The 13,141-nt window shown below is 49.7% G+C and overlaps 1 protein-coding gene across 1 annotated transcript; it reads right to left on the minus strand.

Annotated features, from left to right (window-relative positions):
* Positions 1-525: 525 nt before the first annotated feature.
* Positions 526-1,927, minus strand: LOC123103969 (uncharacterized). The gene is made up of 2 exons (XM_044525675.1): positions 1,508-1,927; positions 526-1,411 (listed from the first exon to the last, which is right to left on the minus strand). Exons 1-2 carry the CDS (start codon positions 1,697-1,699, stop codon positions 932-934), a joined length of 672 nt encoding a protein of 223 aa, XP_044381610.1. The 5' UTR covers positions 1,700-1,927; the 3' UTR covers positions 526-931.
* Positions 1,928-13,141: the final 11,214 nt, after the last annotated feature.

Genomic DNA, 13,141 nt, shown 5'->3' on the forward strand with positions numbered 1-13,141 from the left:
CGACAATGTCGACCGCAGTGGGGAAGAGCGCCGGAGTGCTCGCCCGGTCCCTCCCAGCGACGCCGTGGATGCCAAACCAATGCTTTGGCATCCAGTTCTCTTTTCCCCTTTGGTCGTGTCATGTCATTTGACAAGTCGTTTAACCAGCCGTGCGTGCGTGCGTGCGTGCGTAGGTGCGCTCCTGCTTCACTTTAGTTTGTCACGCCTTTATATATTCGGTGCTGCAAAATTCTGTCTTTAGCTCTTTGCCTCATGCAAGTGGAACAAAAACCAGCTTGGGTAGAAAGATATCCACGGAAGGAGAAACAACACGAGGAGTGGGAAAACAGATTCGCAACAAAGGTTGTTGCCATTTTCCGTTTCTGCTGTTCTGAAACATGCTAGGGTCCACAACTAAACTAACAAGTACTCATCCCTCTGTTTATAAACATAGGATGTTATAACTTTTTTCTTAATCAGATGCATACAGACTAGTGTGCGTTTGGTTCACTCATTTCAGTTTGTATGTAGACATATAGTCGATACTGAAATATTCAAAACATATTATATTTGTATACAGTGAAAGTATACCATGATTGATGCAGCTCTGAAATATCAGAATGTACATGCATCTGAGTCACTGGGATTACGATTAATTACGCGCACAAATTCTTCAAGGAGAAGAAGAACAAAATCACAACAGCACTCTCTCTCGAATCTACAACGACGCCAAAGACGCCAGAAAACCTGCCAGCTTCGTCACACATCTCGTACCCTGTATATAGATTGGGCGTAATCTTGGTGTGCTCCCCGGTATTTGGTGCAAGGTTATTAAACGAAATACCGATGAGCACATGAAAAATACTACCCCGGTCTAAGCAGGTCGGCGTGTCTGCTAACGCACGGGCGGCTCAATTATAGTGTTCTTGCTTGTTAATGGCCGCGCCGCCGCTCAACTCGCTGTGATCTTGTCACCGTGAGAAGGACGCGGGCTCGCGGCGAGGCTGCGGCCGCTGCTCTGCTTGCGCCACTTCCACGAGTCGGCCGGCGTGCTGGGCAGCGGCGGCACGGCGGGGCGGCGGCACAGCCCGAACGGCCACCCCTCGCAGTCCCGGAAGCCGTCCCACGTCGCCGGCGGGTCCATGTCCGTCAGCGACGCCACGGTCGCCGCCCGGCTCGTGCTGCGGGTGAAGAAGCTCTTCACCGAGAAGTACGCCTCGCTCTCCACGTCGCCGGCGTCGCTGCCCGCCTCCGCCTCTCCCTTCTCCTCCCCCGCCACGACGTGCTTCTCAGGGCTCGAGACCTTCTCCAGAACGCTTCTCGGGTCGAGCGGGGTGAAGAACCAGATGAAGGCGCCCGACAGGGCCGCCGAGTCCACGCTGCACCTCGACTCCTTCCTCAGCTGCCGGTTCCTAATCTCGTTGAGTATCACCTGCACCATCAACGCAAGACATATCACTCTGCTGTTACTCATGACCTCCCCAAGTAAATCGATCAAGAACATGACTGTAGCATGCTCTGCCGCTACCTGTTTCGTGTCGAGCATGTCATCATCGTCGTCGTCGCTGTCGTCGCCGGAGCTCCACCCGGCGCCGGCGATCCCGATGCAGGGGACATGGCAGTGCGCGTAGGTCTCCCGGATGAGGCAGGAGAGGGACTTGCAGTGGTTAGCGGCCGGGGGCCTGGGGCTGGGGTGGCGGTCGTGCGCCAAGCAAGGCATTGCTCCAGCCAACTGCAAGGGATCGATCGATCTGGTGCAGTTGCTTGTGCAACGCTCATGCGATCGGCGCTGGTTACTTGTGTATGTGATCTCTGGCGAGGAACGAGCGAGCTCTGCGTATAAATGGGGGATCTTGTCGCGGTGGCCGGCGGATGGGTTTTTCTTGGGCTGAGCGGGGATGGATGTGGACGCGCATGACAGGCGCCCCGCAACTTAAAAGGAGAGTAGGCTCTCGATTGTATCCGAGGTCCGTAGCTAGATGGAGGGTTTATAATCCTTTGGGTTCAAGGCTAAGTAAGAACCAAATATTCGAGCTCGACAGTGTACTAGAAATTGACCAAGTTTCTTTTAAGTTTTTTCTCAATTTGGATGCAATCATATAATTTTTATAGGACTCCAGTAGGGAGAGAACGTGTCCTCCCTGGGGTCTCTGTCGCGAACGATCGTTGTTTCCGGGAGACTTGTTCGAGCTAACGGGGTCACAAGAGAGCTTTCCCTCCAAAAAAACTCTCAGGGAACATTTCTGGAATTTGTCATGTTTTTAACACAATGGAATTGTCATATGCTATAACAGAGATATTTCACAATATAACAGAGAAATTTGTTATTGCCAAGAAAAAAAATCAATGCCATGCTATAGTAGAAAAAAAGAGGAGCCTTGGCGTAGTGGTAAAGCTGCTGCCTTGTGACAATGAGGTCAGAGGTTCAAGTCCTGGAAACAGCCTCTTGCAGAAATATAGAGAAGGCTACATACAATAGACCCAAAGTGGTCAGACCCATCTCCGGACCCTGCGCAAATGGGAGCTACATGCATCGGTCTGCCCTTTTATTCTATAGTCGAAAGAATTGTCATACAACAACGAAGAAAATTGTCATGTGTTTTCGGAATTTGCCATTCTGTAGTAGAAAGAAGTGGTGGGCTAAGAGAAAGGGAAGTTCCCCACATATCCAGGAATTGCCATGTTGCACCATGGCGAATTGCCATGATACGCAGAGAAGTTGCCATACATGCTTTTAGTAGTTGTCATGCTATATCATAGGGAAGTATCATGATACACATGGGGTCGTTCGCTCAGGATGTTGTATGGGAGGTACTGGTTGTGTCACCCCCTCGAGAGGGTGCATGGGAGCGAATGGTGTGTCCATAGGAATTGCCACATGTCATCCCTTTAAGATTCGAAAGCATGGTCAAACATACGGGAGAGTGTTCCCTCAAAAAACCACGCTCAAGGGACGTTGACTCAATAAGATTTCCTTATTTTATCCCACCAAAAATTGCTTCTCTCTTGTGCTCCATCTTCTTCATGACTGGCGATGTGTATCCAGTACCAAGAATAAGCGATCTAGAAACATGATGAAGACTGCTCCCACCTGGTCGACTCGTCTCTCATGTTGCTCTCGTTGGCGACCAAACCCTAGCCGCTCTATCCCGCCTCCCCTTTCTCCCTTCCCCGCCACCACCCAAAGGAACGCGTCGGTTCGCCACATTGCTTCTGGTGAAGGTGGTAATGAGGACATGATGCCCTGTTCCATCACAGGGAGCTCCGGAAGACAGAGTGGCGGCCTTAGTTGTGAAGGCGACGTTGACCTATTTGAGTGGGTGGCGACCATGTGGGAAATATTAGAGCGTGGAGCTTAGACATCATGGGTTGCTCCAGCGGCTCCCTCAGATCTGATTTGGTGCCGCCATCCTCGATGTTCGTCCTCCCTTGCTCGATCTACATCATGTAACTATGTGGTTCCGGATCTGGAAGGCTTCGAGGGTATGCCGACATGACTTGTGGATTGTAGGAAACCCCTGGTCGACTTTGTGTTGACCTCGACAATGGTGGGGCTCCTACTTCACGACTGTTGTATCCTAGTAGGTTGATGACTTCATTAATTTAAAAGTGGGCTCAATATGCATTTTCGCTACAAAACAAAAAGTAGAGGTGGGCGCTCATTCAAACAAAAATGTCTGTGATGTGTCGCCTAGGGAAAGTGAGGGAAAAATAAACAAAGGCCAAGCATTTAAGGGTTAGAACGTAAGGGTGCTACCTAGTTGGAGCTAGAGTTTAGAAGAATTGCTTGATCTGATGGCGGACACACTCCAAGGTTGGTTTGAGTAAGTGTGGAGTGCGGTGGCAAACGTAGGAGCGGAAAAGAAATAAAGTTACTTAGGATGTTTCTATATTGGATTATGATCTAATGCCCCCCCCCCCCCCCCCCCCCCACACACACACACAATTCTTTTTCGTTTTGAAGAAGGCGGTGATCCTGGCATCTGCATTATTGGATGCACTTAAACCACAATTTCATTAGAAAGCCGGCAAACATTGAAGCAAAAGACATTGACTTAATAGAAAAAGTTTCGATGGCAATTTTTCCCTTCATGACATACATATTTTTCAGCTTCAAACACTAACCTATTGCTGGGACCAAACCTGCCTACAATAAAAAGCACGGGATCAAACATAAACCACAGCCCTCCATGGTAAGTATTTAAGGAGAGATCGTCGCCCATATGCCGATGTTGTCGTGGGTCTACACAGAAACTTGCTTTTGGCCAATTAAGAAACAAGCTAGTGATGAATAGATTTTTTTGAACGGAGGCAAAAAATTTGCCTCGCCCATTAATTAAACAGAAGATAATTGTCCTGTTAATTATGAAAAGCCAGATGAAAATAGTCGTAATCCGCTGAGTGACGTACACAAAATACCCCAAACACACATCTTTGCGCAGATAGCCTCCTCGTGATAGCACACATGTGTCATGGTCATAACTTTTCTCAAAGCAGGCGCCATATTTCACCCTCTCTCTTTTCCCAAGTCTTTGATTCAGTGTATCCGTCGACGATAATGAAGGACTGGAACCGCATCGTCAGTACGTCATCAGTGATCAGCTATACAGCTACAACCACAGCTTGTTGTTTAATCCACAAGGTTTCTTGACCCGGGGCACCAACCAAAACGGTGTGCGTGTGTGCTCTTTTCGGGTGAAACGTCGCCGCTGAGATAAACCGGCCGTCTTGACCACAAATGCACACGCGGGCGCGTATGTATCAATGTATGTGTGTGGGTTTTCAGTTGCCGCGGCAGCGTCAGATCATGCATGCGTCCACCGGCCCAAGCCGCCAGCACTAGCTACTCCGCCTCCATCGTGCCCTCGCCGGTGCGGTGCCTTCTTGAAGCAACCGCCAAGTCCAACCTCGCACCCACTCGACTCGATGACGCCGAGTGTGCGTGAGCGCCGTGCCGACCAGAAGCCCAAGAACACAAAGCCTCGAACAATATGCGTCGACACTTGACGTAGATGGAAGATGGGGCGTGGGGGAAGCACTCAAACGCAAACCAACGTTTCTGTTGGCGGTTTGACGTAGCTTTCGGAGCCATGGGACGGATCAAAGATTACGAGGCGCGGAGATCTTCTTTGCCGTCGACGATCGATCGGCCCTGAGAGCGAAATGCTTGGGTCAGCCCGAGACGAAGGGACAAGTGCAAAATCAGCGAGCTGCCTCTGTGGAAACGTGGCATCGCCGTGAGTGCATGCAACGCAATGCGTACATGGGACGTACGTAGAAGTAGAAAGTGGGCGGAGGTGTGGCCACGTACATGTACATCATACCGTCATAGTGCCATGTGTACAGGTGACACGAGGCGGTTCCGTATAGGACGATGTCCTTAGGCATAGCAGGACAGAACAACAGATGTGGTGGCGACAAAGTACTGCCTGAATGTTGATTGCAGCTAGGACGGCAGCTAGTCAGGATTTCATTTGTTGATGCGAGGGACTTTTTTGACAAAAAATCACCCAAGTCAAGGAAATAAGCAGTAAGCATTCATTTCAGTTGCTGTACGGGGACTCTTGTACAGGTGGGCATGAGGACAAGTGACTGATGGGAGAGCACCAAGTCAAGTCATAGTCGGCAAGCAACATAAACGAAAAGGGATGTACAACTTTCAAATAGCAGGCCACTCATATAAGCACCTTCAAATCCAGCTGTTTTTTTTATATATATATTAAGATCGGATTTTTTTTTGGCGGTGTGATAATGAATCGAAGAAATATCGACTAGCTAGGTGGAGTGTGTTATGCCGACCTAAAAGTTAGGGGGTCTTGAAATCCAAGATCTTGAAATTAAAGACATCGCCCTTCTTGGTAAATGAGTTTACAAAGTCCTCATTGAGAACGGTGTATGGCTGGAAATCATCATAGCAAGTATGTGGGTTTCAAAACCATTTCTTAAATTTATTGAAAACCCGATGATTCACATTTTTTGTATGGCATTCATTTCAGTTGCTGTACGGGGACTCTTGTACAGGTGTGCATGAGGACAGGTGACCGATGGGAGAGCACCAAGTCATAGTCGGTAAACAACATTAACGAAAATGATGTACAACTTTCAAATAGCAGCCATTTGAAGAAATAAACATATGTCGAAGCCACTCTGCTTGACCAGCTCGGGAAAGGGGTCCCCCGAATATTGGGTATCCGTTGTTAAACCTGGTCGTATACTTTATGAAATGGGAGGAGTATCTGAAACTGTAGCTAGAGCAGCTGGCTAAGCGGAGGAGAGGTACAGCTGCTGACAGATGAACACACAGGGCACACGATGAGGGGGGGACATAGATGATGGCCAGCTGGGCGCCTCAACCAAAGACAACGCCCCCCCCCCCCCCCCCCCTGAAGGCAAGAAAATCGCTGCAGGAGATCGTAGCAGTGGCTTAGAGGTTGGGTAGAAGAGTTAGGAGCTGTTTTCCCTGCGTGGAAAAGCTGTTATCTTTTTTGTTTTTAAATGGAGGCATACCCCCGGCCTCTGCATCATGAAGATGCATGCAGCCATATTATTAAAAATTCAGAAAGTATCGTCAAAAAGGTCTTACAGCTCGCAAACAGAGCATAACAAGGTGGAAAAGGAAAATTACATGCTGACAAAGGCAACCGATACGGTAATAAAAAGGATAAGCTCCCTAGACTCCTATCCTGTTATGCGAGCGCCACCGGTTGAATATAACCCGAGCCACCATCTCCCATTGGTTGCACCCAGTAATCAAAGACTCCCTGGAGTCCATAGGAGTGAGTAAGGACCACGTACGGATCCACGCTATAGCCCTGAAGATAACCTGCAAGAAAGTTAAAGTGTGTTGTCCGTTAAAAATCATATCATTCCTGCAATTCCATATAGCTCATAATAGTGCACATATTCCAATCCGAATACGGGCTACAGTAATCTGTTCAACCCCAGCTAACAACGTCCCAAACAATGACACAATATCAACTGGAGGATTAATGTTGAAAGCTATATGAATCGTTCTCCAAAGTAGCTTGGCAAGTGGGCAATTAAGAAATAAGTGTTGTATTGTTTCATCATGATCACAAAAACAACATCTTGAACTTCCTACCCATCGCCTTTTAATTAAGTTGTCTTTTGTAAATATTACTTTCTTGTGGACAAACCACATAAAAAAATTAATACGCAAAGGAACCTTGATCTTCCAAATGTGCAACGACCTTGAGAGTGGGCCATGCTTATGCGAACTCGTTTTTAATCTTAGTTTCGACATTCGGCTTCCGCTCCCCCTCTTGGAGTGAGAGGGGCAAGCGAAACAAACCTGGAAACCAGTTTTTGCAAGTCCGGGGTTTCATTTTTTAATGGAACCCGGGAGGATCCCTGTTTTTCTAAAAAAGAGATCTCGAAGAAACAAAGTTTTAAATAGCAGCCCACTCATATAAGCGCCTTTAAATCTACCTGGGGCATGTTTGGTTGCACGCATCATTTTTCTGCCCCTTTGAATGTGTGACTCAACTATACCTGGCAATCCGTCGGGCCAGGCCGGGCCTATCAAAGCCCGACATAGAAACCTCGGCTCGAGCCTGGCCCGGTCGTCGAGCCTAAAAATCAAGTCCGACCCATCATGCAAAAAACCCTTCGGGCCAGGCCGGGACTCCCAAAGCCTAACACAGAAACCTAGGTCTGAGCCTAGCCCGGCCCGGCCGTCGGGCCTAAAATCAAGCCCGGCCCATCATGCAAAAAACCCGTTGGGCCAGGCCGGGCCTACCAAAGCCTGACAGAGAAACCTAGGCCCGAGCCTGGCCCGGCCGTTGAGCCTAAAAATCAAGCCCATGCCGACCCATCATGCAAAAAACCCGTTGGGCCAGGCCGGGCCTACCAAACCCGACACAGAAACCTTGGCCCGAGCCTGGCCCAACCCAGTCGTTGGGTCTAAAAATCAAGTCCAAGCCCGACCCATCTTGCAAAAAAAACGTCGGGCCAGGCCAGGCCTACCAAAGCCCGACACATAAACCTAGGATCGAGCCTGGCCTGGCCCGGCCCGGTCGTCGGGCCTAAAAATGAAGCCCATGCCAGCCCATCATGAAAAAAAAACCGTCGGACCAGGGCGGGCCTACCAAAGCCCGACACAGAAATCTAGGCCCGAGTCTGGCCCGGCCCGGCCGTCGGGCCTAAAAATCAAGCCCAAGCCCGACCCATCATGCAAAAAATTGTTGGGCCAGGCCGGGCCTACCAAAGCCTGACACAAAAACCTAGGCCCGAGCATGGCCTGGCCTAGCCGTCAGGCCTAAAAATCAAGCCCAAGCCCGATCCATCATGCAAAAAAACCCATCGGGCCTCGGGTCGGGCCTCTTCCTTAAACTGCAAATACTATGGGCCTAGGCCCAGTCCGGCCCGACCATTGGGCTCAAAATCTAGGCCTAGGCCCGGCACATGGGCAAGGTCGGGTCGGGCTTTTTTCGGGTCTGGCCATCCGGGCCGGGCTGCCCGTGGCCAGGTATAGACTCAACTAGGCCTAGCTAAGCAAATGGAGGCTAAAAAACTATGTTCTGCAAGTAGTTTGGTTGCATGCGCATAGATTGGCTGCATTAGGGAAACAATTTTTCCCTGATGTTTGCTGGTCTGTGTTGGCTGAGCTGATGCACTACACGGTGTTTGGTTGCATACAGTGGACATGATTAATAATTAACAACTACACATGATACACTGAGTTACGGTAGAGTGTCTGGGTGACTTGGTTGGTGGCCTCATCTGACGGGATGAGCATGGATTCACATGCGAGCGATCCTGTCAGCATTGTGGCAAACCAGCTAGCGTCGTCGCCCCAGGGAAAGTCCACGGGAAGGGAAGGGGAGGAACGCGCCGAGGTAGAGGACTGGGAGGAGAAGTGTAGTGTGCACGTGATGACGACATCAGTGTAGTAGGCCGCAGGTGAGGAGGCCGAGAGGAACGACGATGGCGGCCGCATCGTGCACGACATGGCGTCATGCGACAAGGTTGACGATGATTAGTGAGAACAGAAAGAAGCCACTCTGAACTCCGTCTAAACCATCACATGAACGCCTTTAATACAATACAATAGAGAGATAGACATATACTCGTCTACAACCGCCCAAACAGAAAACATACAACACAAAAGTCGTGTGAAACAATGAGATGAACCTACTGGTCAAAGGGAATTTCAAACGACCAAATGTGCGTGATGGGTTTGATAAAATTCATCCAAAATAGCTCCAAACATGAACATTTATAGTCAACCAACCTACAAACCAATTGTCTGAATGAAACCACAATGTTGATGTGCATCTTTTTTCGTGTACAACTTAGCTCGAATTGAAGCACCGTAGTATAAATTAGAAGGGGCTAGGTGAAGGAGATTAAGGAGTGTGTTTAAAACAGGCCACATATATGCATCTGGGTTGTCCATTCAAAAGATGTAGATCTACTCATATACGACTATCGAAACAGAAAACGTGCAACACGAAAGTCGTGTGAAACAGCAAGATGAAGTTTTTGGTCAAAGAAAATTTTAAATGGTCCACCGTGTGCGACAAATTTGGCAAAATTCATCCAACATGGCTTCAAAGATGAAAAATAATTGAACATTTACAATGAATGAAACTAGAAACCAATAGTCTGAATGGAATCACACCATCGATGTGCATCTTTTTCGTGTAGACCTAATCTCAAATCAAAGTACCGTTGTGTAGATTACAAGGGACTAATGAGTGTAGGAGATTAGTAGTTAACCCAACAGACCATGTGCAACCTCATGTACACCACATACGAGGCTGCACCAGGTTGCATCAGCCAAATCGAACGTTCCTAGCAGGTCTTGCTGAGGGGGGCTTTAAACATTGTGTGGGCCAAGACTTTGGTGCGAGGCAAGCTACCAAGCGGACAAAAGTTGCACTGTGTGAGTCTGGTAGACCTAATGCAGGCAACCAAACACGCCCCTGTTTTATATTCATAGCAGGCCCATCCCTCACTTGTCCAAGTCCGTAGCCGTTCCCTCTTGTCCAAACCCAGAAATTCATATAATCCCATGTAACATATATAAATTAAACACATAGAATATGACCGGACATGGCAAGTTCATCATTAGAACCAGATATAGCAAGTTCAAACAAATATAGATGCTTCAACTACCATGTATACTTTGACTAGATATATACTTCACCACTTCATCATTGGGCCCTTCCCTTGGCATCTTTGGAGCGATGGTAGTCATCGCATTAGACGTCAGCGTCGGGAGGGCCGTCATCAATGTTGGAGATATTGGAGGATTCGAATGAGGAGGGAAGCCCAGCTAGATGCCAAGTGACGTGGGCCTGCTCCTTGGCGATGCAACTTGATTCAGCGGTGGCGTCCACCTTCTCCTTCGCAAGCTGCTCAGACTCTTCGATGTCGAGCCTCAATGCTTTTCGCATTTTTATGGCAGCAGAGCGTGTCTATCTCAGCCGTGGTCAAGGACCAACGGATGACGCTTTGTACGAGCACTTCCTCTGAGTCGGAGGGCGGGTGTCGGTGTCAAAACCGGCGGATCTCGGGTAGGGGGTCCCAAACTGTGCGTCTAGGTCGGATGGTAACAGGAGACGAGGGACACAATGTTTTACCCAGGTTCGGGCCCTCTTGATGGAGGTAAAACCCTACGTCCTGCTTGATTAATATTGATGATATGGGTAGTACAAGAGTAGATCTACCACGAGATCAAGGAGGCTAAATCCTCAAAGCTAGCCTATGGTATGATTGTTGTATGATGAAGTTTTCCTACGGACTAAAACCCTTCGGTTTATATAGACACCGGAGAGGGTTAGTGTTACACAAAGTCGGTTACAATGGTAGGAGATCTTGAATATCCACATCGCCAAGCTTGCCTTCCACGCCAAGGAAAGTCCCATCCGGACACGGGACGGAGTCTTCAATCTTGTATCTTCATAGTCCTGGAGTCCGGCTGAAGGTATAGTCTGGCTACCCGAACACCCCCTAATCCAGGACTCCCTCAGTAGCCCCTGAACCAGGCTTCAATGACGACGAGTCCGGCGCGCAGATTGTCTTCGGCATTGCAAGGCGGGTTCCTCCTCCAAATTCTTCATAAAAGTTTGTAAACACCAAGAGTAGTGTCCGGCTCTGCAAAATAAGCTTCCACGTATTGCCATAGAGAGAATAATATTAACACAAATCTAATCTGCTGACGTATTCCGCAGCGTGACATCACACTACGGCCAAGCCTTTATTCGAATCGTTTTCACTTCTCCACCTCAGCGTGTTTTGCGAGGCGGTTTCCTTGGCACGTCTTGTCAAAGCAGAGATCGTGTCCCCTTTATTTACGGGATTCTCATCAATACGGACGTGGGTAACCCAATCGTGCCCGTTAGCATGTTTTCTCGATTAAAGGCGAGTCCCAAACGGTTACGGGGAGGGCTCCTGGTATTCAACCTCTTATAAAGAGACCAAGGCCTTACTCCTTTTCTCCAATCTCAAAACAAGTTCGCCTGTCGCCTCGAGTTCCAACACCCTAGGCTCCAGATTCCAGGCGCTTCGGACCTTCGACAATGTCCGGTTCCGACCTTCAAGGCCGATGGATGCCCTCCTCCGTCACGGAGGAGGACGTGCTAAGGTTGAGAGAGGCTAAGTTTTTGACCGCCGAAATTTCGCATAGGTTGCCTGCTCAAAGGCAGGCTATTCCCAGTCCCCAGCCTGGTGAGAGCGTAGTGTTCATGTCTCACTTCCTTCGGGGTTTAGGCTTCCCGATGGATCCCTTCGTGAGGGGGCTGATGTTCTATTATGGGCTGGAATTTCATGACCTAGCTCCGGAGTCCATCCTCCACATTTCCTCATTCATCGTTGTGTGCGAAGCGTTCCTCCGTGTTACTCCTCACTTCGGATTATGGCTCAAGACTTTTGGAGTGGAGCCGAAGATGATCGAGGGACGGCACGCAGAGTGCGGAGGTGCTGTCATAAGTAAGAATGCCGATGCTCCATGGCCCGAGGGCTCCTTTCAAGAGGAGCTCGGCTTGTGGCAACGAGAGTGGTTCTATATCACCGCTCCCAGGAGCGCCAAGTGGGTGGCGCCTCCTGCCTTTCGCTCGGGTCCCCCACCACGGCTAGCGTCATGGGTCAACAAAGGATTAGATTGGGGGTTATCCAAAGACGTGCCCCTGTTGCAGGGCCGCATTAGGGATCTCTTAGAAAGAGACCTCAACCTGGTCAAGGTGACGCAGGTCATGCTGATTCGCCGAACATTGCCCGGCAAACGTCGCTCCCTTCGTCTGTGGGAGTTTAATCCGGAGGGACCACGAGCTCTCCAGCATTTTATGGGCGCAACGCCCGTGGAGATGTATAAAATGTTCTTCGGATCACAAGCAATGTGTCCGGATTTGACCGAGGACGCAGGTTTAAGCTGCAATCGCCCGGATACTCAAGTAAGTAACCTTGTGCCCGGACTCGCTATCCGTAAAATTGTCATAAACTCGCCCCTAAAAGAGCTGTCCTTTTAAACAGGAGTGGGTAGCGAAGGCGAAGCTGATCAGGTGTCCGGCTCCCCTTCCTGAGACCAGGCCGGATCCCGTGCTAGTCAGGATGTTGAAGATCGTGCCTTTGGAGGGAAGTGAGGGGGAGGACAAGGAAACTATGGCCTCCTCGAAGGAGGCTGCTCCGAAGGGAGGAACCGACAATTCCTCTCCTAGGGGGAAGAAGAGGGCCGCCTCTGACGACCCGGAGACCATGGCCTCAAAGCGGGGGAAGAAGTCCTCGTCAGAGGGTCCGGCGCCGGGGAGATCCTCGGCCGAACTACGCCCCCAAAGGGATCAGCCCTCCAGCGAGCCGTAAGTAGAGAAAGATTTTCCTTTAGAGGGATGAGAGAAATCCTTACTTTTTATCTGAGAAGATTAACCGAAATTTTACCTTGTAGCTCGGACCTCAGCCCTTCTCAGCAGAGCTCGTCTTCGGGGGATCTTCTTCCGGAGATGATGGAGAGTGGAACGCCTCCCCCTGCCGTACCGCCTAGCGAGGCGGGCGACCCTGAGGTGTCGTCGCGGAGGGTTTCTCCGAATCCGGCAGGGGTGGAAGGTAGCCATATGGCCCCCCAAGGTTCTCCGCGTCCTGCCTTCGATGGAGGTCATAGGACGAGTCCGGCACCGTCTGGTGCGCGGTCGGAGGAGCTGATGAT

This window comes from Triticum aestivum, chromosome 5A, assembly GCF_018294505.1.
Source record: "Triticum aestivum cultivar Chinese Spring chromosome 5A, IWGSC CS RefSeq v2.1, whole genome shotgun sequence".
Lineage (NCBI taxonomy): Eukaryota > Viridiplantae > Streptophyta > Magnoliopsida > Poales > Poaceae > Triticum > Triticum aestivum.

Excerpts from the sequence above, each read along its gene's own strand:
- LOC123103969 (XM_044525675.1), bottom strand. The coding sequence starts at position 1,699 with ATGCCTTGCTTGGCGCACGACCGCCACCCCAGCCCCAGGCCCCCGGCC. Across the intron at positions 1,412-1,507 it reads ACATGCTCGACACGAAACAG|GTGATACTCAACGAGATTAG; the intron begins GTAGCGGCAGAG and ends TTGATGGTGCAG.